Source organism: Engystomops pustulosus, chromosome 2 (assembly GCF_040894005.1).
Source record: "Engystomops pustulosus chromosome 2, aEngPut4.maternal, whole genome shotgun sequence".
Taxonomy (NCBI): domain Eukaryota; kingdom Metazoa; phylum Chordata; class Amphibia; order Anura; family Leptodactylidae; genus Engystomops; species Engystomops pustulosus.
The window spans coordinates 262,796,893-262,821,116 of NC_092412.1; the positions used below are offsets into that span (position 1 = coordinate 262,796,893).

At 53.6% G+C, this 24,224-nt stretch overlaps 1 protein-coding gene across 12 annotated transcripts in view; it reads right to left on the reverse strand.

Annotated features, from left to right (window-relative positions):
• Positions 1-779: 779 nt before the first annotated feature.
• Positions 780-24,224, reverse strand: part of STXBP5L (syntaxin binding protein 5L) — a 746,575-nt gene continuing 723,130 nt past the window's right edge. For 4 of the 12 annotated variants that reach the window (XM_072139030.1, XM_072139027.1, XM_072139026.1 and 1 more), the window contains 8 exons: positions 21,320-21,490; positions 12,864-12,968; positions 5,016-5,255; positions 4,430-4,790; positions 4,145-4,310; positions 3,829-3,940; positions 2,404-2,624; positions 780-1,506 (listed from right to left, as the gene is read on the reverse strand). In XM_072139030.1, coding sequence (XP_071995131.1) covers positions 1,465-1,506; positions 2,404-2,624; positions 3,829-3,940; positions 4,145-4,310; positions 4,430-4,790; positions 5,016-5,255; positions 12,864-12,968; positions 21,320-21,490 — 1,418 coding nt within the window. In that variant the 3' untranslated portion in view covers positions 780-1,464. Of the gene's footprint in view, positions 1,507-2,403; positions 2,625-3,828; positions 3,941-4,144; positions 4,311-4,429; positions 4,791-5,015; positions 5,256-12,863; positions 12,969-21,319; positions 21,491-22,983; positions 23,035-24,224 lie in introns of all 12 variants that reach the window. The other 8 variants (XM_072139024.1, XM_072139028.1, XM_072139036.1 and 5 more) reach the window with 4 other exon arrangements.

Sequence of the window (24,224 nt, forward strand, 5' to 3'; positions counted from 1 at the left end):
GGGTCTTCCCCCATGAAGGAGGGGATCGTGGCGGGGTCTTCCCCCATGAAGGAGGGGATCGTGGCGGGGTCTTCCCCCATGAAGGAGGGCATCGTGGCGGGGTCTTCCCCCATGAAGGAGGGGATCGTGGCTGGCTCTTCCACCAGGAAGGAGGGGATCGTGGCTGGCTCTTCCACCATGAAGGAGGGGATCGTGGCTGGCTCTTCCACCATGAAGAGGGGATCGTGGCTGGCTCTTCCACCATGAAGAGGGGATCGTGGCTGGCTCTTCCCCCATGAAGATGGGTCATTGGTAGATCTTTCAGAGTTTTCTGTATTTTCCTGACTATAATAATTGTAGATTCGCACTGAGGGCCTCAGCACTCTGAATTATCACATGTGGAATTATAGAGCAAACAGTGTGAGACCCCGGGGAATCTCTTATACTCCAGCTCCTTGTGCTGTGATCACTGCTCTGCACAGTCTAGATACCTTTTGTACCTCTCCAGGTGACTACCTCTTGTACCTCTCCAGGTGACTACCTCTTGTACCTCTCCAGGTGACTACCTCTTGTATCTCATGGAGAGAAGCCCAGACTGTGCAGAGCAGTGATCACAGCACAAGGACCTGGAGTATAAGAGATGTGTTCATGTTCACTGTATGATGTCTCGGGATCAGACTTTCCATAATGGATGAGCTCAGGCTGGGACTTCCCGCTGTGAGAGGAGATGTTGATCCTCCCTGGGTTGGGGCCATTGTCCAGGTTGATGAGGGGTTAAATGAGGCACACGGAGCCCCCTGTATTGGGATGTCATATCACACTTTAATTTCAAACACATAATATTTTGCTTTCAGGTTGTAGAACTAATCTATGGATAGACCTGGGGGTGAATGGCACAGAGCGCGGCCCCCCCGGGAAGTGTCTGGGTGGGGGAGGTGCAGCCCAGCGTCTGGTTGGATAATTTCTCTCTTTATACATCTGTACATCTCTTTGGCCTGTTGCCGCTGATCTCCGTCATCCGGGGGCGGGGCTAAGTGCAGCAAAGACAAAGCTGGAAGATAAACAATGGGAAGGAGGCGGGTGTGGAAAGACTCCGCCCCCAGGACTCCTCCATCCTGCTGCCCCCTCTACCATTCACGACATGCGGCTCTCGTCATGCATATTCGGATTGTACGTGTTCTGCGCAGAGTCGTCACCGGGAGTGGAGTGCGGGGGTTTGGGGGGGGGGAGGGGGGGGGTACAGCCAAGATTTTACAGGACACTGATTTTTTTTTTGGTTTTAAGAAAACACTTTTAAAAAAAAAAACTCGTCATGCCCTCTGGAGGATCTAGGAAGAGAAGTGCGTGGAGCCCCGCCTCTGCCGCAGGGGGAGGGGTCACTACGGTATCGGTGCAGTCCCAGATGTCCGCTCAGTGCTGCCCCCACCAAGGCTGGAGAATGCTGGAGTTTAGCCATCGATAGACGGTCCTGGATCAGAACCGGACCTAGAACTGGTACCACTTCTTATCCCTGTATTTCAGCATCAGCTGTGAAGAGACAGGAAAAAAATCAAGAAAACCTTCCTTATAGGGATCTGCCAGCAGAGTGTAATCAGACCTCACACTGCTGTGCTCTGTGCAGCCAGGGGCTCAAGTGTAAAGTGTGGGACGGGCGGGGGCTGCAGTGTAAAGCACAGTGGGTGCGGGGCAGGGGCTCAATTGTAAAGTGTGGGACGGACGGGGGCTGCAGTGTAAAGCACAGTGGGTGTGGGGCAGGGTGGGAGCTGCAGTGTAAAGCACAGTGGGTGAGGGGCAGGGCTGGGGCTGCAGTGTAAAGCACAGTGGGTGTGGGTCAGGGTTGGAGCTGCAGTGTAAAGCACAGTGGGTGTGAGGTAGGGGTGGGGTAGGGGTGGGTGCGGGGGCTGCAGTGTAAAACACAGTGGGTGTGGGGTAGGGGTGGGTGCAGGGCTGGGCTGCAGTGTAAAGCACAGTGGGTGTGGGGTAGGGGTGGGTGCTGCAGTGTAAAGCACAGTGGGTGTGGGGTAGGGGTGGGTGCGGGGGCTGCAGTGTAAAGCACAGTGGGTGCGGGGCAGGGCTGGGGCTGCAGTGTAAAGCACAGTGGGTGTGGGGTAGGGGTGGGTGCGGGGCGGGGGCTGCAGTGTAAAGCACAGTGGGTGTGGGGTAGGGGTGGGTGCGGGGCAGGGGCTGCAGTGTAAAGCACAGTGGGTGTGGGGTATTGGTGGGTGCGGGGCAGGGGCTGCAGTGTAAAGCATGGTGGGTGTGGGGTAGGGGTGGGTGCGGGGCAGGGGCTGCAGTGTAAAGCACAGTGGGTGTGGGGTAGGGGTGGGTGCGGGGCAGGGGCTGCAGTGTAAAGCACAGTGGGTGTGGGGTATCGGTGGGTGCGGGGCAGGGGCTGCAGTGTAAAGCATGGTGGGGCGGCCTCACCTCGTGTGCGTGTTTGGAGAAGGCTTCTGCGCTGGTCATCATGCGCTCGGTCTTGTCCTCCAGCTCTCCGAGCCTCTGCCCTCTCTCATCCAGCGCCTGGCGAGCTCGGCTCAGATCCGCTGCCACTCCGGTGGCCGCCCCTTTAACCCCTTCCACGCTCCTCTGCCCCGGGATATGCTCTGCCAGGTAGCGGGAGCCGATCCCCGCTGTGGCTTGTCCAACTAAGACACAGAAAGTGATCATCAGTGCACAGAGGATGGGAGTAGTAACTCCAGAGCTGCACTAACAATTCCGATGGCTATGGACAAGGACTGGAGCTACGGCCTGTGTTCCCACAATGCAATGCTCTAGTAACTGGAAATCAGCAGGAACATCCTGACACGGAACCAGCAGGGAGCGGGATGGTTGGCCCCTAAGACTGACCTCATCATTACCATGTGCTCCTATTTGGCCCTATGATTACTGTTGGCCCCTGTGTTTGGCCCTATGATTACTGGTGGCCCCTGTGTTTGGCCTCATGATTACTGTTGGTCCCCGTGTTTGGCCCTATGATTACTGTTGGCCCCTGTGTTTGGCCCTATGATTACTGTTGGCCCCTGTGTTTGGCCCTATGATTACTGGTGGCCCCTGTGTTTGGCCCTATGATTACTGTTGGCCCCTGTGTTTGGCCCTATGATTACTGGTGGCCCCTGTGTTTGGCCTCATGATTACTGTTGGCCCCTGTGTTTGGCCCTATGATTACTGTTGGCCCCTGTGTTTGGCCCCATGATTACTGTTGGCCCCTGTGTTTGGCCTCATGATTACTGTTGGCCCCCGTGTTTGGCCTCATGATTACTGTTGGCCCCCGTGTTTGGCCTCATGATTACTGTTGGCCCCTATGATTGGCCCCATGATTACTGGTGGCCCCTGTGTTTGGCCCCATGATTACTGGTGGCCCCTGTGTTTGGCCTCATGATTACTGTTGGCCCCTGTGTTTGGCCCCATGATTACTGGTGGCCCCTGTGTTTGGCCTCATGATTACTGTTGGCCCCTATGATTGGCCCCATGATTACTGGTGGCCCCTGTGTTTGGCCTCATGATTACTGTTGGCCCCTGTGTTTGGCCTCATGATTACTGTTGGCCCCTGTGTTTGGCCCCATGATTACTGTTGGCCCCTGTGTTTGGCCTCATGATTACTGTTGGCCCCTGTGTTTGGCCTCATGATTACTGTTGGCCCCTGTGTTTGGCCTCATGATTACTGTTGGCCCCTGTGTTCGGCCTCATGATTACTGTTGGCCCCCGTGTTTGGCCTCATGATTACTGTTGGCCCCTATGATTGGCCCCATGATTACTGGTGGCCCCTGTGTTTGGCCCCATGATTACTGTTGGCCCCCGTGTTTGGCCTAATGATTACTGTTGGGCCCCTTATTCATCTTGGCCACGTACACAGCTCTTCCCGGTCCAGCGTCTGTCCACTTCCCCCAAACAGTCCCTTCAGGAATCCTCTGTTCTGGGCCTCGGGGGTCTCCACCAGCGAGAAGAGGTCTGCGAGCATATCCTGAGCAAAAGGAGCAGAAAAGGGATGAAAAGCCAAATTAATACCAGAGACCATATCCATCTCTCCGGGGATATACTGCCCCCCACTATTATGACTGCCTGGGGGACCACATACACCAGGACCAGGCAATGTCACACAGACTGGGGGCAGGGAAGGGCTGTGTCCTCAGCTCCACGCACACGGGATCCCAGGGGCGGCACTCACCTGTAGGCTCTCACACATCTCCTGGCTGTAGGTGATCCTCTGGATCTCACTGGGGGAGCACAGATACAGGGCCTGTCCATGATGGGTGAAGCAGAAGGTCCGCGCTATCCTCATATCTGTCAGCGGTAAGTAGTTGATATCGAGAAGCGGGCGGAGGCTGGGGAGGCTGCAACGACAAAACCATCAGGTCTATGTTCTCTATGGTTCTAAGTATGGAGATAGGTTTAGGTGTTTACGCCTCTGTGGCTACTGCTGGTGGCCTCGGTCATGGTGGTCTGCTCTCACCTTATGGTCATGATGTGGCCGTTGGCACAGAAGCAGGCCAGGAGGACGGTGTTGCACATGGTGACCACGTCGGCCCGCAGCAGGAAGGACGTCTCGGTGATGTTGTGCACGTACAGGCAGCTCTGCGATGGCAGTGAGAACACTTTGGCTTGCTTCTCTGAGCAGACGATGGCGTACTGGTGGTCTCCAATGTCCTGTGAGGAGGATGGGGAGAAAGCCACCAGTTTCCTTTTCCTCGTCCTCTCGTTGTCTTCTCCGCTGTTTAGGTCCCTCCAGACTTCATACGATGGGTGAATCAATGACCCCATACAATCCAGGCAGGAGAAGGTCAGGACAGCGCCCTTCATGGTGAGCACGGTACCTGCAGGCAGGGGGGAAATATGGGCCAATACAGAACCATGTCCCTGGAAACAAACCTAATCGCCACAGCTGAGGGTTGTTACAATGTATCAGACTAGACAGCGGCAGCAAATCCCTGCGGCTGCGGTCACATGTTGCGTTTTCGACACTCTAGCTCCACCACTACAGGTCATGTGGACCCAGCTTCACCTCTCATGGAGATGTCCTACGTGACGCCATCACTTACCGCTGGGAGACGCCTGCACGGGCTCGCTCTGCCTCTGCTCCTCAGTGGGTGGTACGTTCAGGGATACGATCAGCACCATGCCCAGGCTGGTGCCCACCCACAGGCACGGTGAAGGAGCCTGGTCAGTCTTGCGGGCGAAGGTCTCCATGAAGTACAGCGCAGTGATGGCCTCTTTGGCCTCCTTGTCGATACTGGACACGCTGGAGCTGCGCGAGCGGCTGAATGAGCTTTCCCGACTTTCTACAGGGGGAAAAGCGAAAGATTTGTGGAATATCCTGGAAATACAAGAAACCTACAAGGAGAATCCCCTGTGAAATCACTCAGTGTTATAACCTGCACCTCCATACACGGAGCTGAGCTATGGGGCGCACCATGAAGTGGACCCTCTCTGCACATCTATACACGGAGCTGAGCTATGGGGCGCACCATGAAGTGGACCCTCTCTGCACATCTATACACGGAGCAGAGCTATGGGGCGCACCATGAAGTGGACACTCTCTGCACATCTATACACGGAGCTGAGCTATGGGGCGCACCATGAAGTGGACCCTCTCTGAACATCTATACACGGAGCTGAGCTATGGGGCGCACCATGAAGTGGACCCTCTCTGCACATCTATACACGGAGCAGAGCTATGGGGCGCACCATGAAGTGGACACTCTCTGCACATCTATACACGGAGCTGAGCTATGGGGCGCACCATGAAGTGGACCCTCTCTGAACATCTATACACGGAGCTGAGCTATGGGGCGCACCATGAAGTGGACCCTCTCTGCACATCTATACACGGTACAGAGCTATGGGGCGCACCATGAAGTGGACACTCTCTGCACATCTATACATGGAGCTGAGCTATGGGGCGCACCATGAAGTGGACCCTCTCTGAACATCTATACACGGAGCAGAGCTATGGGGCGCACCATGAAGTGGACCCTCTCTTCACATCTATACACGGAGCTGAGCTATGGGGCGCACCATGAAGTGGACACTCTCTGAACATCTATACACGGAGCAGAGCTATGGGGCGCACCATGAAGTGGACCCTCTCTTCACATCTATACACGGAGCTGAGCTATGGGGCGCACCATGAAGAGGACCCTATCTGCACCTCCATACACGGAGCTGAGCTATGGGGCGCACCATGAAGTGGACACTCTCTGCACATCTATACACGGTACAGAGCTATGGGGCGCACCATGAAGTGGACACTCTCTGCACATCTATACACGGAGCTGAGCTATGGGGCGCACCATGAAGTGGACCCTCTCTGAACATCTATACACGGAGCAGAGCTATGGGGCGCACCATGAAGTGGACCCTCTCTTCACATCTATACACGGAGCTGAGCTATGGGGCGCACCATGAAGTGGACACTCTCTGAACATCTATACACGGAGCAGAGCTATGGGGCGCACCATGAAGTGGACCCTCTCTTCACATCTATACACGGAGCTGAGCTATGGGGCGCACCATGAAGAGGACCCTATCTGCACCTCCATACACGGAGCTGAGCTATGGGGCGCACCATGAAGTGGACACTCTCTGCACATCTATACACGGAGCAGAGCTATGGGGCGCACCATGAAGTGGACCCTCTCTGCACATCTATACACGGAGCTGAGCTATGGGGCGCACCATGAAGAGGACCCTCTTTGCACCTCCATACACGGAGCTGAGCTATGGGGCGCACCATGAAGTGGACCCTCTCTGCACCTCCATACACGGAGCTGAGCTATGGGGCGCACCATGAAGTGGACCCTCTCTGCACATCTATACACGGAGCTGAGCTATGGGGCGCACCATGAAGTGGACACTCTCTGCACATCTATACACGGAGCTGAGCTATGGGGCGCACAATGAAGTGGACCCTCTCTGCACATCTATACACGGAGCTGAGCTATGGGGCGCACCATGAAGTGGACCCTCTCTGCACCTCTATACGCGGAGCTGAGCTATGGGGCGCACCATGAAGAGGACCCTCTCTGCACCTCCATACAAGGAACTGAGCTATGGGGTGCACCATGAAGTGGACCCTCTCTGCACACCCTCTCTGCACCTCTATACACGGAGCTGAGCTATGGGGCGCACCATGAAGTGGACCCTCTCTGCATATCTATACACGGAGCTGAGCTATGGGGTGCACCATGAAGAGGACCCTCTCTGCACCTCCATACACGGAGCTGAGCTATGGGGCGCACCATGAAGTGGACCCTCTCTGCACCTCCATACACGGAGCTGAGCTATGGGGCGCACCATGAAGAGGACCCTCTCTGCACCTCCATACACGGAGCTGAGCTATGGGGCGCACCGTGAAGTGGACCTTCTCTGCACCTCCATACACGGAGCTGAGCTATGGGGCGCACCATGAAGTGGACCCTCTCTGCACCTCCATACACGGAGCTGAGCTATGCGGTGCACCATGAAGAGGACCCTCTCTGCACCTCCATACACGGAGCTGAGCAATGGGGCGCACCATGAAGTGGACCCTCTCTGCACATCTATACACGGAGCAGAGCTATGGGGCGCACCATGAAGTGGACCCTCTCTGCACATCTATACACGGAGCTGAGCTATGGGGTGCACCATGAAGAGGACCCTCTCTGCATCTCCATACACGGAGCTGAGCTATGGGGTGCACCATGAAGAGGACCCTCTCTGCACATCTATACACGGAGCTGAGCTATGGGGTGCACCATGAAGAGGACCCTCTCTGCACCTCCATACACGGAGCTGAGCTATGGGGCGCACCATGAAGAGGACCCTATCTGCACCTCCATACACGGAGCTGAGCTATGGGGCGCACCATGAAGTGGACACTCTCTGCACATCTATACACGGAGCAGAGCTATGGGGCGCACCATGAAGTGGACCCTCTCTGCACATCTATACACGGAGCTGAGCTATGGGGCGCACCATGAAGAGGACCCTCTTTGCACCTCCATACACGGAGCTGAGCTATGGGGCGCACCATGAAGTGGACCCTCTCTGCACCTCCATACACGGAGCTGAGCTATGGGGCGCACCATGAAGTGGACCCTCTCTGCACATCTATACACGGAGCAGAGCTATGGGGCGCACCATGAAGTGGACCCTCTCTGCACATCTATACACGGAGCTGAGCTATGGGGCGCACCATGAAGTGGACCCTCTCTGCACCTCTATACGCGGAGCTGAGCTATGGGGCGCACCATGAAGAGGACCCTCTCTGCACCTCCATACATGGAACTGAGCTATGGGGTGCACCATGAAGTGGACCCTCTCTGCACACCCTCTCTGCACCTCTATACACGGAGCTGAGCTATGGGGCGCACCATGAAGTGGACCCTCTCTGCACCTCCATACATGGAACTGAGCTATGGGGTGCACCATGAAGTGGACCCTCTCTGCACACCCTCTCTGCACCTCTATACACGGAGCTGAGCTATGGGGCGCACCATGAAGTGGACCCTCTCTGCACATCTATACACGGAGCTGAGCTATGGGGCGCACCATGAAGTGGACACTCTCTGCACATCTATACACGGAGCTGAGCTATGGGGCGCACAATGAAGTGGACCCTCTCTGCACATCTATACACGGAGCTGAGCTATGGGGCGCACCATGAAGTGGACCCTCTCTGCACCTCTATACGCGGAGCTGAGCTATGGGGCGCACCATGAAGAGGACCCTCTCTGCACCTCCATACAAGGAACTGAGCTATGGGGTGCACCATGAAGTGGACCCTCTCTGCACACCCTCTCTGCACCTCTATACACGGAGCTGAGCTATGGGGCGCACCATGAAGTGGACCCTCTCTGCACATCTATACACGGAGCTGAGCTATGGGGTGCACCATGAAGAGGACCCTCTCTGCACCTCCATACACGGAGCTGAGCTATGGGGCGCACCATGAAGTGGACCCTCTCTGCACCTCCATACACGGAGCTGAGCTATGGGGCGCACCATGAAGAGGACCCTCTCTGCACCTCCATACACGGAGCTGAGCTATGGGGCGCACCGTGAAGTGGACCTTCTCTGCACCTCCATACACGGAGCTGAGCTATGGGGCGCACCATGAAGTGGACCCTCTCTGCACCTCCATACACGGAGCTGAGCTATGCGGTGCACCATGAAGAGGACCCTCTCTGCACCTCCATACACGGAGCTGAGCAATGGGGCGCACCATGAAGTGGACCCTCTCTGCACATCTATACACGGAGCAGAGCTATGGGGCGCACCATGAAGTGGACCCTCTCTGCACATCTATACACGGAGCTGAGCTATGGGGTGCACCATGAAGAGGACCCTCTCTGCATCTCCATACACGGAGCTGAGCTATGGGGCGCACCATGAAGTAGACCCTCTCTGCACCTCCATACACGGAGCAGAGCTATGGGGTGCACCATGAAGAGGACCCTCTCTGCACATCTATACACGGAGCAGAGCTATGGGGTGCACCATGAAGAGGACCCTCTCTGCACATCTATACACGGAGCTGAGCTATGGGGTGCACCATGAAGAGGACCCTCTCTGCACCTCCATACACGGAGCTGAGCTATGGGGCGCACCATGAAGAGGACCCTATCTGCACCTCCATACACGGAGCTGAGCTATGGGGCGCACCATGAAGTGGACACTCTCTGCACATCTATACACGGAGCAGAGCTATGGGGCGCACCATGAAGTGGACCCTCTCTGCACATCTATACACGGAGCTGAGCTATGGGGCGCACCATGAAGAGGACCCTCTTTGCACCTCCATACACGGAGCTGAGCTATGGGGCGCACCATGAAGTGGACCCTCTCTGCACCTCCATACACGGAGCTGAGCTATGGGGCGCACCATGAAGTGGACCCTCTCTGCACATCTATACACGGAGCAGAGCTATGGGGCGCACCATGAAGTGGACCCTCTCTGCACATCTATACACGGAGCTGAGCTATGGGGCGCACCATGAAGTGGACCCTCTCTGCACCTCTATACGCGGAGCTGAGCTATGGGGCGCACCATGAAGAGGACCCTCTCTGCACCTCCATACATGGAACTGAGCTATGGGGTGCACCATGAAGTGGACCCTCTCTGCACACCCTCTCTGCACCTCTATACACGGAGCTGAGCTATGGGGCGCACCATGAAGTGGACCCTCTCTGCATATCTATACACGGAGCTGAGCTATGGGGCGCACCATGAAGTGGACACTCTCTGCACATCTATACACGGAGCTGAGCTATGGGGCGCACAATGAAGTGGACCCTCTCTGCACATCTATACACGGAGCTGAGCTATGGGGCGCACCATGAAGTGGACCCTCTCTGCACCTCTATACGCGGAGCTGAGCTATGGGGCGCACCATGAAGAGGACCCTCTCTGCACCTCCATACAAGGAACTGAGCTATGGGGTGCACCATGAAGTGGACCCTCTCTGCACACCCTCTCTGCACCTCTATACACGGAGCTGAGCTATGGGGCGCACCATGAAGTGGACCCTCTCTGCACATCTATACACGGAGCTGAGCTATGGGGTGCACCATGAAGAGGACCCTCTCTGCACCTCCATACACGGAGCTGAGCTATGGGGCGCACCATGAAGTGGACCCTCTCTGCACCTCCATACACGGAGCTGAGCTATGGGGCGCACCATGAAGAGGACCCTCTCTGCACCTCCATACACGGAGCTGAGCTATGGGGCGCACCGTGAAGTGGACCTTCTCTGCACCTCCATACACGGAGCTGAGCTATGGGGCGCACCATGAAGTGGACCCTCTCTGCACCTCCATACACGGAGCTGAGCTATGCGGTGCACCATGAAGAGGACCCTCTCTGCACCTCCATACACGGAGCTGAGCAATGGGGCGCACCATGAAGTGGACCCTCTCTGCACATCTATACACGGAGCAGAGCTATGGGGCGCACCATGAAGTGGACCCTCTCTGCACATCTATACACGGAGCTGAGCTATGGGGTGCACCATGAAGAGGACCCTCTCTGCATCTCCATACACGGAGCTGAGCTATGGGGTGCACCATGAAGAGGACCCTCTCTGCACATCTATACACGGAGCTGAGCTATGGGGTGCACCATGAAGAGGACCCTCTCTGCACCTCCATACACGGAGCTGAGCTATGGGGCGCACCATGAAGAGGACCCTCTCTGCATCTCCATACACGGAGCTGAGCTATGGGGCGCACCATGAAGAGGACCCTCTCTGCATCTCCATACACGGAGCTGAGCTATGGGGTGCACCATGAAGTGGACCCTCTCTGCACATCTATACACGGAGCTGAGCTATGGGGCGCACCATGAAGTGGACCCTCTCTGCACATCTATACACGGAGCAGAGCTATGGGGTGCACCATGAAGTGGACCCTCTCTGCACCTCTATACACGGAGCCGAGCTATGGGGCGCACCATGAAGTGGACCCTCTCTGCACCTCCATACACGGAGCAGAGCTATGGGGCGCACCATGAAGTGGACCCTCTCTGCACATCTATACACGGAGCTGAGCTATGGGGTGCACCATGAAGAGGACCCTCTCTGCACCTCCATACACGGAGCTGAGCTATGGGGTGCACCATGAAGTGGACCCTCTCTGCACATCTATACACGGAGCTGAGCTATGGGGTGCACCATGAAGTGGACCCTCTCTGCACATCTATACACGGAGCTCAGCTATGGGGCGCACCATGAAGTGGACCCTCTCTGCACCTCCATACACGGAGCAGAGCTATGGGGCGCACCATGAAGTGGACCCTCTCTGCACATCTATACATGGAGCTGAGCTATGGGGTGCACCATGAAGAGGACCCTCTCTGCACATCTATACACGGAGCTGAGCTATGGGGTGCACCATGAAGTGGACCCTCTCTGCACATCTATACACGGAGCTGAGCTATGGGGCGCACCATGAAGTGGACCCTCTCTGCACATCTATACACGGAGCAGAGCTATGGGGTGCACCATGAAGTGGACCCTCTCTGCACCTCTATACACGGAGCCGAGCTATGGGGCGCACCATGAAGTGGACCCTCCCTGCACCTCCATACACAGAGCCGAGCTATCGGGCACACCATGAAGAGGACCCTCTCTGCACCTCCATACATGGAGCTGAGCTATGGGGCGCACCATGAAGAGGACCCTCTCTGCACATCTATACACGGAGCTGAGTTATGGGGCGCACAATGAAGTGGACCCTCTCTGCACCTCTATACACGGAGCTGAGTTATGGGGCGCACCATGAAGTGGACGCTCTCTGCACCTCAATACACGGAGCCGAGCTATGGGGCGCTCAATGAAGTGGACCCTCTCTGTACCTCCATACACGGAGCTGAGTTATGGGGCGCACCATGAAGTGGACCCTCTCTGCACCTCCATACACGGAGCTGAGTTATGGGGCGCACCATGAATAGGACCCTCTCTGCACATCTATACATGGAGCTGAGTTATGGGGCGCACCATGAATAGGACCCTCTCTGCACCTCCATACACGGAGCAGAGCTATGGGGGGCACAATATAGTGGACCCTCTCTGCACATCTATACACGGAGCCGAGCTATGGGGCGCACCATGAAGAGGACCCTCTCTGCACCTCCATACACGGAGCTGAGTTATGGGGCGCACCATGAAGTGGACCCTTTCTGCACTTCTATATGGGTCATTAGATGTTGGTGCCGCTACCATGATCCTACCTGAATGTCCAGGCTTGGAGGTCACACTAACCATAAATGAGCCCCCACCGTCCTGCTGTGACACTTGGGACACGTGTGTGCAGTATATGGCGGCATTATAGATGTTACGTACGATACATATACTACGCTACTGCACAGACAGAACTAGCACAGGACGCACAGAGCTACACACGGGTCTTACCTTTCTCTGCCCAGGAGTTTGCAGAATAGTGGTATTCGTCATTTGAGTATGTACTGACTCCGTGTAACTGCTGGAGCATGGACCTTCTGGATATGTAACCTACTGCTAGAAGAGCCGAGCAAAAACAAGGCACCTGTTATATTCCCATCCCCCACGTTACACCAAAAGCCCAGGTTCATCGCCATCACCATTTCTCATTGACAACTGATCCATCTGTCTGACCATCCCTACAGAAGAGTCCTCCAAGACGTATCCACCAACCTCGGACCATCCCTACAGAAGAGTTCTCCAAGACGTATCCACCAACCTCGGACCATCCCTTCAGAAGAGTCCTCCAAGACGTATCTACAAACCTCGGACCAACCCTACAGAAGAGTCCTCCAAGACGTATCCACCAACCTCGGACCAACCCTACAGAAGAGTCCTCCAAGACGTATCCACAAACCTCTGACCATCCCTACAGAAGAGTCCTCCAAGATGTATCTACAAACCTCTGACCATCCCTACAGAAGAGTCCTCCAAGACGTATCCACAAACGTCTGACCATCCCTTCAGAAGAGTCCTCCAAGACGTATCCACAAACCTCTGACCATCCCTACAGAAGAGTCTTCCAAGACGTATCTACAAACCTCTGACCATCCCTACAGAAGAGTCTTCCAAGACGTATCCACCAACCTCTGACCATCCCTACAGAAGAGTCCTCCAAGACGTATCTACAAACCTCTGACCATCCCTACAGAAGAGTCCTCCAAGACTTATCCACAAACCTCTGACCATCCCTACAGAAGAGTCCTCCAAGACGTATCTACAAACCTCTGACCATCCCTACAGAAGAGTCCTCCAAGACTTATCCACAAACCTCTAACCATCCTTACGGAAAAGTCCCACAGGACGTATCCACTAACCTCTGTCCATCACTACAGAAGAGTCCTCCAAGACATATCCACAAACCTCTGACCATCCCTACAGAAGAGTCCTCCAAGATGTATCTACCAATCTCTGACCATCCCTACAGAAGAGTCCTCCAAGACGTATCCACCAACCTCTGACCATCCCTACAGAAGAGTCCTCCAAGACGTATCCACCAACCTCTGACCATCCTTACGGTAGAGTCCCCCAAGACGTATCCACAAACCTCTGACCATCCCTTCAGAAGAGTCCTCCAAGACATATCCACCAACCTCGGACCATCCCTACAGAAGAGTCCTCCAAGACGTATCCACCAACCTCTGACCATCCCTACAGAAGAGTCCTCCAAGACGTATCTACAAACCTCTGACCATCCCTACAGAAGAGTCCTCCAAGACGTATCCACAAACCTCTGACCATCCTTACGGTAGAGTCCCCCAAGACGTATCTACAAACCTCTGACCATCCCTACAGAAGAGTCCTCCAAGACGTATCCACCAACCTCTGACCATCCCTACAGAAGAGTCCTCCAAGACGTATCCACAAACCTCTGACCATCCTTACGGTAGAGTCCCCCAAGACGTATCCACAAACCTCTGACCATCCCTTCAGAAGAGTCCTCCAAGACATATCCACCAACCTCGGACCAACCCTACAGAAGAGTCCTCCAAGACGTATCCACAAACCTCTGACCATCCCTTCAGAAGAGTCCTCCAAGATGTATCTACAAACCTCTGACCATCCCTACAGAAGAGTCTTCCAAGACCTATCTACAAACCTCTGACCATCCCTACAGAAGAGTTTTCCAAGACCTATCTACAAACCTCTGACCATCCCTACAGAAGAGTCTTCCAAGACCTATCTACAAACCTCTGACCATCCCTACAGAAGAGTCCTCCAAGACGTATCCACAAACCTCTGACCATCCCTACAGAAGAGTCCTCCAAGATGTATCTACAAACCTCTGACCATCCCTACAGAAGAGTCCTCCAAGACGTATCCACAAACGTCTGACCATCCCTTCAGAAGAGTCCTCCAAGACGTATCCACAAACCTCTGACCATCCCTACAGAAGAGTCTTCCAAGACGTATCTACAAACCTCTGACCATCCCTACAGAAGAGTCTTCCAAGACGTATCCACCAACCTCTGACCATCCCTTCAGAAGAGTCCTCCAAGACGTATCTACAAACCTCTGACCATCCCTACAGAAGAGTCCTCCAAGACTTATCCACAAACCTCTGACCATCCCTACAGAAGAGTCCTCCAAGACGTATCTACAAACCTCTGACCATCCCTACAGAAGAGTCCTCCAAGACTTATCCACAAACCTCTAACCATCCTTACGGAAAAGTCCCACAGGACGTATCCACTAACCTCTGTCCATCACTACAGAAGAGTCCTCCAAGACATATCCACAAACCTCTGACCATCCCTACAGAAGAGTCCTCCAAGATGTATCTACCAATCTCTGACCATCCCTACAGAAGAGTCCTCCAAGACGTATCCACCAACCTCTGACCATCCCTACAGAAGAGTCCTCCAAGACGTATCCACCAACCTCTGACCATCCTTACGGTAGAGTCCCCCAAGACGTATCCACAAACCTCTGACCATCCCTTCAGAAGAGTCCTCCAAGACATATCCACCAACCTCGGACCATCCCTACAGAAGAGTCCTCCAAGACGTATCCACCAACCTCTGACCATCCCTACAGAAGAGTCCTCCAAGACGTATCTACAAACCTCTGACCATCCCTACAGAAGAGTCCTCCAAGACGTATCCACAAACCTCTGACCATCCTTACGGTAGAGTCCCCCAAGACGTATCTACAAACCTCTGACCATCCCTACAGAAGAGTCCTCCAAGACGTATCCACCAACCTCTGACCATCCCTACAGAAGAGTCCTCCAAGACGTATCCACAAACCTCTGACCATCCTTACGGTAGAGTCCCCCAAGACGTATCCACAAACCTCTGACCATCCCTTCAGAAGAGTCCTCCAAGACATATCCACCAACCTCGGACCAACCCTACAGAAGAGTCCTCCAAGACGTATCCACAAACCTCTGACCATCCCTTCAGAAGAGTCCTCCAAGATGTATCTACAAACCTCTGACCATCCCTACAGAAGAGTCTTCCAAGACCTATCTACAAACCTCTGACCATCCCTACAGAAGAGTCTTCCAAGACCTATCTACAAACCTCTGACCATCCCTACAGAAGAGTCTTCCAAGACCTATCTACAAACCTCTGACCATCCCTACAGAAGAGTCCTCCAAGACGTATCCACCAACCTCTGACCATCCCTACAGAAGAGTCCTCCAAGACGTATCCACCAACCACTGACCATCCCTACAGAAGAGTCCTCCAAGACGTATCCACAAACCTCTGACCATCCCTACAGAAGAGTCCTCCAAGACGTATCTACAAACCTCTGACCATCCCTACAGAAGAGTCCTCCAAGACTTATCCACAAACCTCTGACCATCCCTACAGAAGAGTCCTCCAAGATGTATCTACCAATCTCTGACCATCCCTACAGAAGAGTCCTCCAAGACGTATCTACAAACCTCTGACCATCCCTACAGAAGAGTCCTCCAAGACGTATCCACCAACCTCTAACCATCCCTACAGAAGAGTCCTCCAAGACGTATCCACAAACCTCTGACCATCCCTACAGAAGAGTCCTCCAAGATGTATCTACCAATCTCTGACCATCCCTACAGAAGAGTCCTCCAAGACGTATCTACAAACCTCTAACCATCCCTACAGAAGAGTCCTCCAAGACGTATCCACAAACCTCTGACCATCCTTATGGTAGAGTCCCCCAAGACGTATCCACAAACCTCTGACCATCCCTTCAGAAGAGTCCTCCAAGACGTATCCACCAACCTCGGACCAACCCTACAGAAGAGTCCTCCAAGACGTATCCACAAACCTCTGACCATCCCTTCAGAAGAGTCCTCCAAGATGTATCTACAAACCTCTGACCATCCCTACAGAAGAGTCTTCCAAGACGTATCTACAAACCTCTGACCATCCCTACAGAAGAGTCCTCCAAGATGTATCTACCAATCTCTGACCATCCCTACAGAAGAGTCCTCCAAGACGTATCCACCAACCTCTGACCATCCCTACAGAAGAGTCCTCCAAGACGTATCCACCAACCTCTAACCATCCCTACAGAAGAGTCCTCCAAGACGTATCCACCAACCTCTGACCATCCCTACAGAAGAGTCCTCCAAGACGTATCCACCAACCTCTAACCATCCTTACGGAAAAGTCCCACAGGACGTATCCACTAACCTCTGTCCATCCCTACAGAAGAGTCCTCCAAGACATATCCACAAACCTCTGACCATCCCTACAGAAGAGTCCTCCAAGATGTATCTACCAATCTCTGACCATCCCTACAGAAGAGTCCTCCAAGACGTATCCACCAACCTCTGACCATCCCTACAGAAGAGTCCTCCAAGACGTATCCACCAACCTCTGACCATCCCTACAGAAGAGTCCTCCAAGACGTATCCATCAACCTCTAACCATCCTTACGGAAAAGTCCCACAGGACGTATCCACAAACCTCTGTCCATCCCTACAGAAGAGTCCCACAGGACGTATCCACTAACCTCTGTCCATCCCTACAGAAGAGTCCTCCAAGACGTATCCACAAACCTCTGACCATCCCTACAGAAGACTTCTCCAGAGTATATCCACCAACCTCTGACTGTCCCTACAGAAAAGTCCTACAGGATGTATTGACCAACCACTGGCCATCAATACAGAAGAGTCCCTTAGGACATATTCACCATCCTCTGACAATCCCTACAGAAGAGTTCCCCAGGACATATCCACCTACCACTGACCATCCATAGAAAAGAGTCCTCCTGGACATAACAATCAACCTCTGATGATGCCTACGGAAGACTCCTAAAGGATGTATCGACCCACTACTGAGCATCCCCACAGGATGTAAAGACCAACCATTGGCCATCAATACAGAAAAGTTCACCAGGACGAATCCACCATTTACTGAGCATCCCTACCGAACAGTCCTACAGAATGTATCCACTGACCATCCCTATGGAAGGGTCCTCATGGACATGTCCACCAACCACTGATCATCCCTACTGAAAAGTCCTCCAGGACGAATCCATCAACCATTGACTATACCTACAGAAGAGTCAGACAAGACGTATCCACCAACTTCTGACCATCCCTACAGAGAGTCCTCCGGGACGTATCCACCAACCACTGACCATCCCTACAGAAGAGTCCTCCAGGACGTATTCACCAACCTCTGACCATCCCTACAGAAGAGTCCCACAGGACGTATCCACCAACCACCTCATATTTGACAATACAGTCCAACAAATACCATCCTACACCAGCTTCTGCACATCTGCCTCATCTCCAGACTTCTCCAACACATCTCCCATCCATCGTCAAGTATCTCCTGTGTCTTACACCATGCACATGACTACCCTGAGGGCAGAAATGTCCACCAAGATCCATACAGAAGGGCACTTAGGGTTTCTATCCTGCGTGGGGTCAGTCTCTTGTCATCTAGTGGTAACTCTTTGGTAGGACCTCTGCCCCGGGGTACATGGTCCGTGTCTGCCCCTCCTTGTGCCCGCGAATACATCATTGATACCACCCGGGTCTGTAATGGGGTGTAAGGCATTCTCTGGGGGTCTTATCCGTATAGCCAAGTGCTCCCCCAATGTAATGGGGGCTCATCACTAGGAGGAGGAGGTTACCCAGAGGATGAGCCATACAGCAGGGAATGACCAATAGACATGAGAGCCTGACCATCCGATGAAGGTGATGTGAGGGTCACTATGTCGACGGCAGGGTCACTACAAGGGAGTGGGGGAAACTTTTGGGTTGGGGGCACATGCACAACAAACAGCAGGCAATCTAGGTGGTAGCAAGACCCGCACAGACAGCTCAGAACCGGGCAGCAGGGGTAATAATCATGGCCGGCAGGGGGCGTCATACACTGGGATGGAGGAAGAAGCTCAGGCCTCAGGTCTGATTCATTATAAGGCAGAATTATGACTGCAGCTCTGGATGTGACTGGACTATGAGGCATGAGATTAGAGTCTTGATGTTGTGGTTAGGGTGGATTACAGGAGGCTGTCGGGGCTCACAGTGATGACTGCAGCTCTAGCTGTGACTAGAGAACCTCCAATACAATGGAGGGGACATCCAGCCGCAGGTTCAGGATCTGTCTGTCTCGGGCTCTGTACACACTCGATGTGTGGTAACGCTCGCTGCCTTATTAGAGGGACGGGGATGTCCCCCTGAAGGTCTCGATCCAGAAGAGGCGACAACAGGTACTGCACAGTGTGCACAAAGCCAGAGGAGTAACTAGTGACACTACAAGGGACATGCCATCTAACGCTAGGCACAGAGCACAGGACATGCCATCTAACGCTAGGCACAGAGCACAGGACATGCCACCCATCTCTAGGCACAGAGCACAGGACATGTCACCCATCTCTAGGCACAGAGCACAGGACATGCCACCCATCTCTATGCACAGAGTACAGGACATGCCACCCATCTCTAGGCACAGAGCACAGGACATGTCACCCATCTCTAGGCACAGAGCACAGGACATGCCACCCATCTCTATGCACAGAGCACAGGACATGTCACCCATCTCTAGGCACAGAGCACAGGACATGTCACCCATCTCTAGGCACAGAGCACAGGACATGCCACCCATCTCTAGGCACAGAGCACAGGACATGCCACCCATCTCTAGGCACAGAGTACAGGACATGCCACCCATCTCTAGGCACAGAGCACAGGACATGCCACCCATCTCTAGGCACAGATTAGGGGTAATGCCACCCATCTCTAGACACAGAGTAGGGGTCACGCCACCCATCTCTAGGCACAGAGTACAGGACATGCCACCCATCTCTAGGCACAGAGCACAGGACATGCCACCCATCTCTAGGCACAGAGTACAGGACATGCCACCCATCTCTAGGCACAGAGCACAGGACATGCCACCCATCTCTAGGCACAGAGCACAGGACATGCCACCCATCTCTAGGCACAGAGCACAGGACATGCCACCCATCTCTAGGCACAGAGCACAGGACATGCCACCCATCTCTAGGCACAGAGCACAGGACATGCCACCCATCTCTAGGCACAGAGCACAGGACATGCCACCCATCTCTAGGCACAGAGTACAGGACATGCCACCCATCTCTAGGCACAGAGTACAGGACATGCCACCCATCTCTAGGCACAGAGCAGAGGACATGCCACCCATCTCTAGGCACAGAGTACAGGACATGTCACCCATCTCTAGGCACAGAGCACGTGACATGCCACCCATCTCTAGGCACAGAGAACGGGACATGCCACCCATCTCTAGGCACAGAGTAGGGGTCATGCCACCCATCTCTAGGCACAGAGCACAGGACATGCCACCCATCTCTAGGCACAGAGAACGGGACATGCCACCCATCTCTAGGCACAGAGTACAGGACATGCCACCCATCTCTAGGCACAGAGCACAGGACATGCCACCCATCTCTAGGCACAGAGTAGGGGTCATGCCACCCATCTCTAGGCACAGAGCACAGGACATGCCACCCATCTCTATGCACAGAGTACAGGTCATGCCACCCATCTCTAGGCACAGATTAGGGTTCATGCCACCCATCTCTAGGCACAGATTAGGGGTCATGCCACCCATCTCTAGGCACAGAGTACAGGACATGCCACCCATCTCTAGGCACAGAGCACAGGACATGCCACCCATCTCTATGCACAGAGCACAGGTCATGCCACCCATCTCTAGGCACAGAGTACAGGACATGCCACCCATCTCTAGGCACAGAGCACAGGTCATGCCACCCATCTCTAGGCACAGAGCACAGGACATGCCACCCATCTCTAGGCACAGAGTAGGGGTCATGCCACCCATCTCTAGGCACAGAGCACAGGACATGCCACCCATCTCTAGGCACAGAGTAGGGGTCATGCCACCCATCTCTAGACACAGAGTAGGGGTCACGCCACCCATCTCTAGGCACAGAGTAGGGGTCATGCCACCCGACTCTAGGCACAGAGCACAGGACATGCCACTCATCTCTAGGCACAGAGCACAGGACATGCCACCCATCTCTAGGCACAGAGCACAGGACATGCCACCCATCTCTAGGCACAGAGCACAGGACATGCCACCCATCTCTAGGCACAGAGCACAGGACATGCCACCCATCTCTAGGCACAGAGCACAGGACATGCCGCCCATCTCTAGGCACAGAGCACAGGACATGCCACCCATCTCTAGGCACAGAGTAGGGGTCATGCCACCCGACTCTAGGCACAGAGCACAGGACATGCCACCCATCTCTAGGCACAGAGCACAGGACATGCCACCCATCTCTAGGCACAGAGTAGGGGTAATGCCAGCACCTCAGGAGGCTTGGTACCACATGGCACCTCTGCCTGGCACGGCTTTGGCTGGTGACCCTGGGCGGAGGGTGTACAATGGGTGCTCATTGCTCCTCACCCTCAGTAGTGACCGGCAGGGAGATCTCCATACACGCAGCAGACTGGGCTTTTCGGAAAGGTGGTCTGCCGGGGCCCCTGCGGTTGGATTTGGTGGCATCGGCGCTGGAGATCCTCTTCCCGGAGCTGCAGGACTGTGACGTGGGACTTGTACAGTGGCCGTTCACGTGATCTACAAGACAGAAGAGCGGCGTCAGTGACCTGCGAGCGCTACGGTATGTGGCAGAGCTATAGATCAATTGTATACAGTCAGCGGACCTCAAGACCCTCGTCTACACAGCGTCACCCCCCACACGTCCTGCAGCCGCCTGGACCTGAAGGGCGACTCTGAGACCCCACAGATAATACACAGAGAATGGAAAAGATAGTAGACAGCGCCATTCACTGTGCAGTGGCTGAATCAAGTTACTGCAGCTTCACTCCCATTGACATATCTGCTTCCTGTCCTGTTCTATCAGCTCTGATCCCGGAACCCTGAACCTGTACTTGAGCCTGGATACTACCTTACCCAGAACCTTGAGCCCCAATCAGATCCCGGACCTGTACCTGAGCCTGGGTGCTGTCTGATCCAGAACCTGTACCTGAGCCTGGGTGCTGTCTGATGTAGAACCTGTACCTGAGCCTGGGTGCTGTCTGATGTAGAACCTGTATCTGAGCCTGGGTGCTGTCTGATGTAGAACCTGTACCTGAGCCTGGGTGCTGTCTGATGTAGAACCTGTACCTGAGCCTGGGTGCTGTCTGATGTAGAACCTGTATCTGAGCCTGGGTGCTGTCTGATGTAGAACCTTGAACACCAACCTGATCCGGAACCTGCCTGATTTAGAACCCCAACCAGGACTGTCTCGATTCTGTACATTTATCTGCCTGTTCCTCTTACCTCTGTTCTAAGCACAGTGCAGGGACTGTCAACCAGTAGTCCATTACCACTGCGGTTTGTGAGGCTATTAGGTAGGGAATAGGGTTTGTGATTGAGTTCAGGCCCAGCACCCCTTTCTCTTCCTGGAAGTGGTCAATGTGATAGGGGAGGAGCAAAGAAGCCTGATAATTGTTACACAGCTTACATTATTAACATTCTTATTATAGAGCAGCATTAATTCCATAGTTCTGTACAATCACTAAGGGGTCACATTAGGACGAGAACAAACAAGTACAAATGAGTCAGGAAGTGGAGAGAGGACCACTGATCTCCATAGTCAGTCCCTCTAATGGTAGATCTCTCCACTTACATCCAAGACTGGAATGAAGACTGCACCATAATCTCGGAATCTCCCCCCCCCCCCATTACAGAACAAACAGCATAAACAATGTAAAACATTCGTGTGGATCCAGTACAAAGTATACAGCAGGACTATGGGTTTTGGCATATGACATTGGGTGGGGGGTTACAGGAATAGTCGGTACTGAGATGGTAATGAGCATGTAGACATCTCACTGGCTTCTCCCAATGTGACTGCTCCGAGATGATGTACACAATGCGGCCACAAGGGGAATGGGATGTACACAGGCAGAGATGCTGAAGATGCTGCCAACAGGAGGACTGCATGGATAGGGAAACCTCGGCCAAGCCAAGCATTGGAAGGAGGACCTGGAGATCTCATGGGACTGGTTGGTTTGCCAAATGAGAGTGAGGAAGCTTTAAAAAGTGTTGGCTCTCGCCTACCGTACCAAGATCAGTCTTAAGATCTGTTGGCAGACTTAACTTTCTTGATCCTTTAACTGAAACAACAGGAAAAGGAGAAAGGTCGTTATTAAATGCCAAAAAAACAAAAAAAAAAGGATGACAATATGTGGACGGAGGGTGTCATGACACAAAGGGGCAACCAGAGCCAACAAGATGGCTTCCAAGGGGCACAAGACAGTAGATGGTCACCCGGCCTCCTAATGTTCCTCATGTCCACGTCTCTCTCCGGATCTTGGGAGGAGCCAATGGTCACGTTGGGTGTGATGGAGTGTGTTATGGCCATGATGTCTCCTTGTTGAGACTTTGCCTCGAAGAGATGTAAGGAGGTGACCCAGTGCAAGTCTCCGGGTCACTGGACGGATTCATGGAGAATGGATCACAGGGGATTATCAGAAGGAACAGCGAGGCTTCTGCTCCGGAGAGAGTGAGGAAGATGTCACATGGAAATGGCGCATGGTTCTGGGATGAGGGGAACGTCTCGGGGTCATCTCATGAGTTATATGGATCTTATCGCTAAGGAAGGTTCTCCATCTCCAGTTCTGATCCTAATAATGAAATGTCCAACCTTCAACCTCATCTAGAACTTGGCGAAACAGATAGCTTCAAATCCAGCACATATCGTAGAGTGGAAAAGAATCCTTTTATTGATACAAAGGGTAAAAACACAATTGGGAATACACAGCTAGCGTCACAGACCGACGCGTTTCGACACAGATGTGTCTTTGTCAAGGTCTACATAAAAAAATGAGCGGACCTGCTTTTAATAGTTTCTAAGTGCAGAGGAACTAGTTATAGTAACTATTCTGATGAACTTAAAAAATTTTTACTCATGGCCACCGAGTTTTTATTGGAAAATAATAATTTTTTTTTGTTTAATGGACAATTTTTCTTTCAGGTAGAGGGCGCTCCCATGGGGGCTAAATTTTCCCCATCATTTGCCAACATCTATATGATACAGTGGGAGGAGAGGTTCATCTTTTCGACTGACAACCCACACCGGGCGTCTATTAGGTGGTTGGGTAGATATATAGACGACCTGGTGTGGGTGTGGGTCGACGATGAATCTCACTTCCAGGAGTTTGCCCTCTACCTGAATCGTAATGACATGAATCTCACATTCACATATTTTTTTGGGGGGATAAGTGTCCCGTTTTTAGACATCGAATTAAAAGGGATTCAAGAACTCGTTCATGTAACCCCCTATCGGAAAGAGACTGCAGGGAAT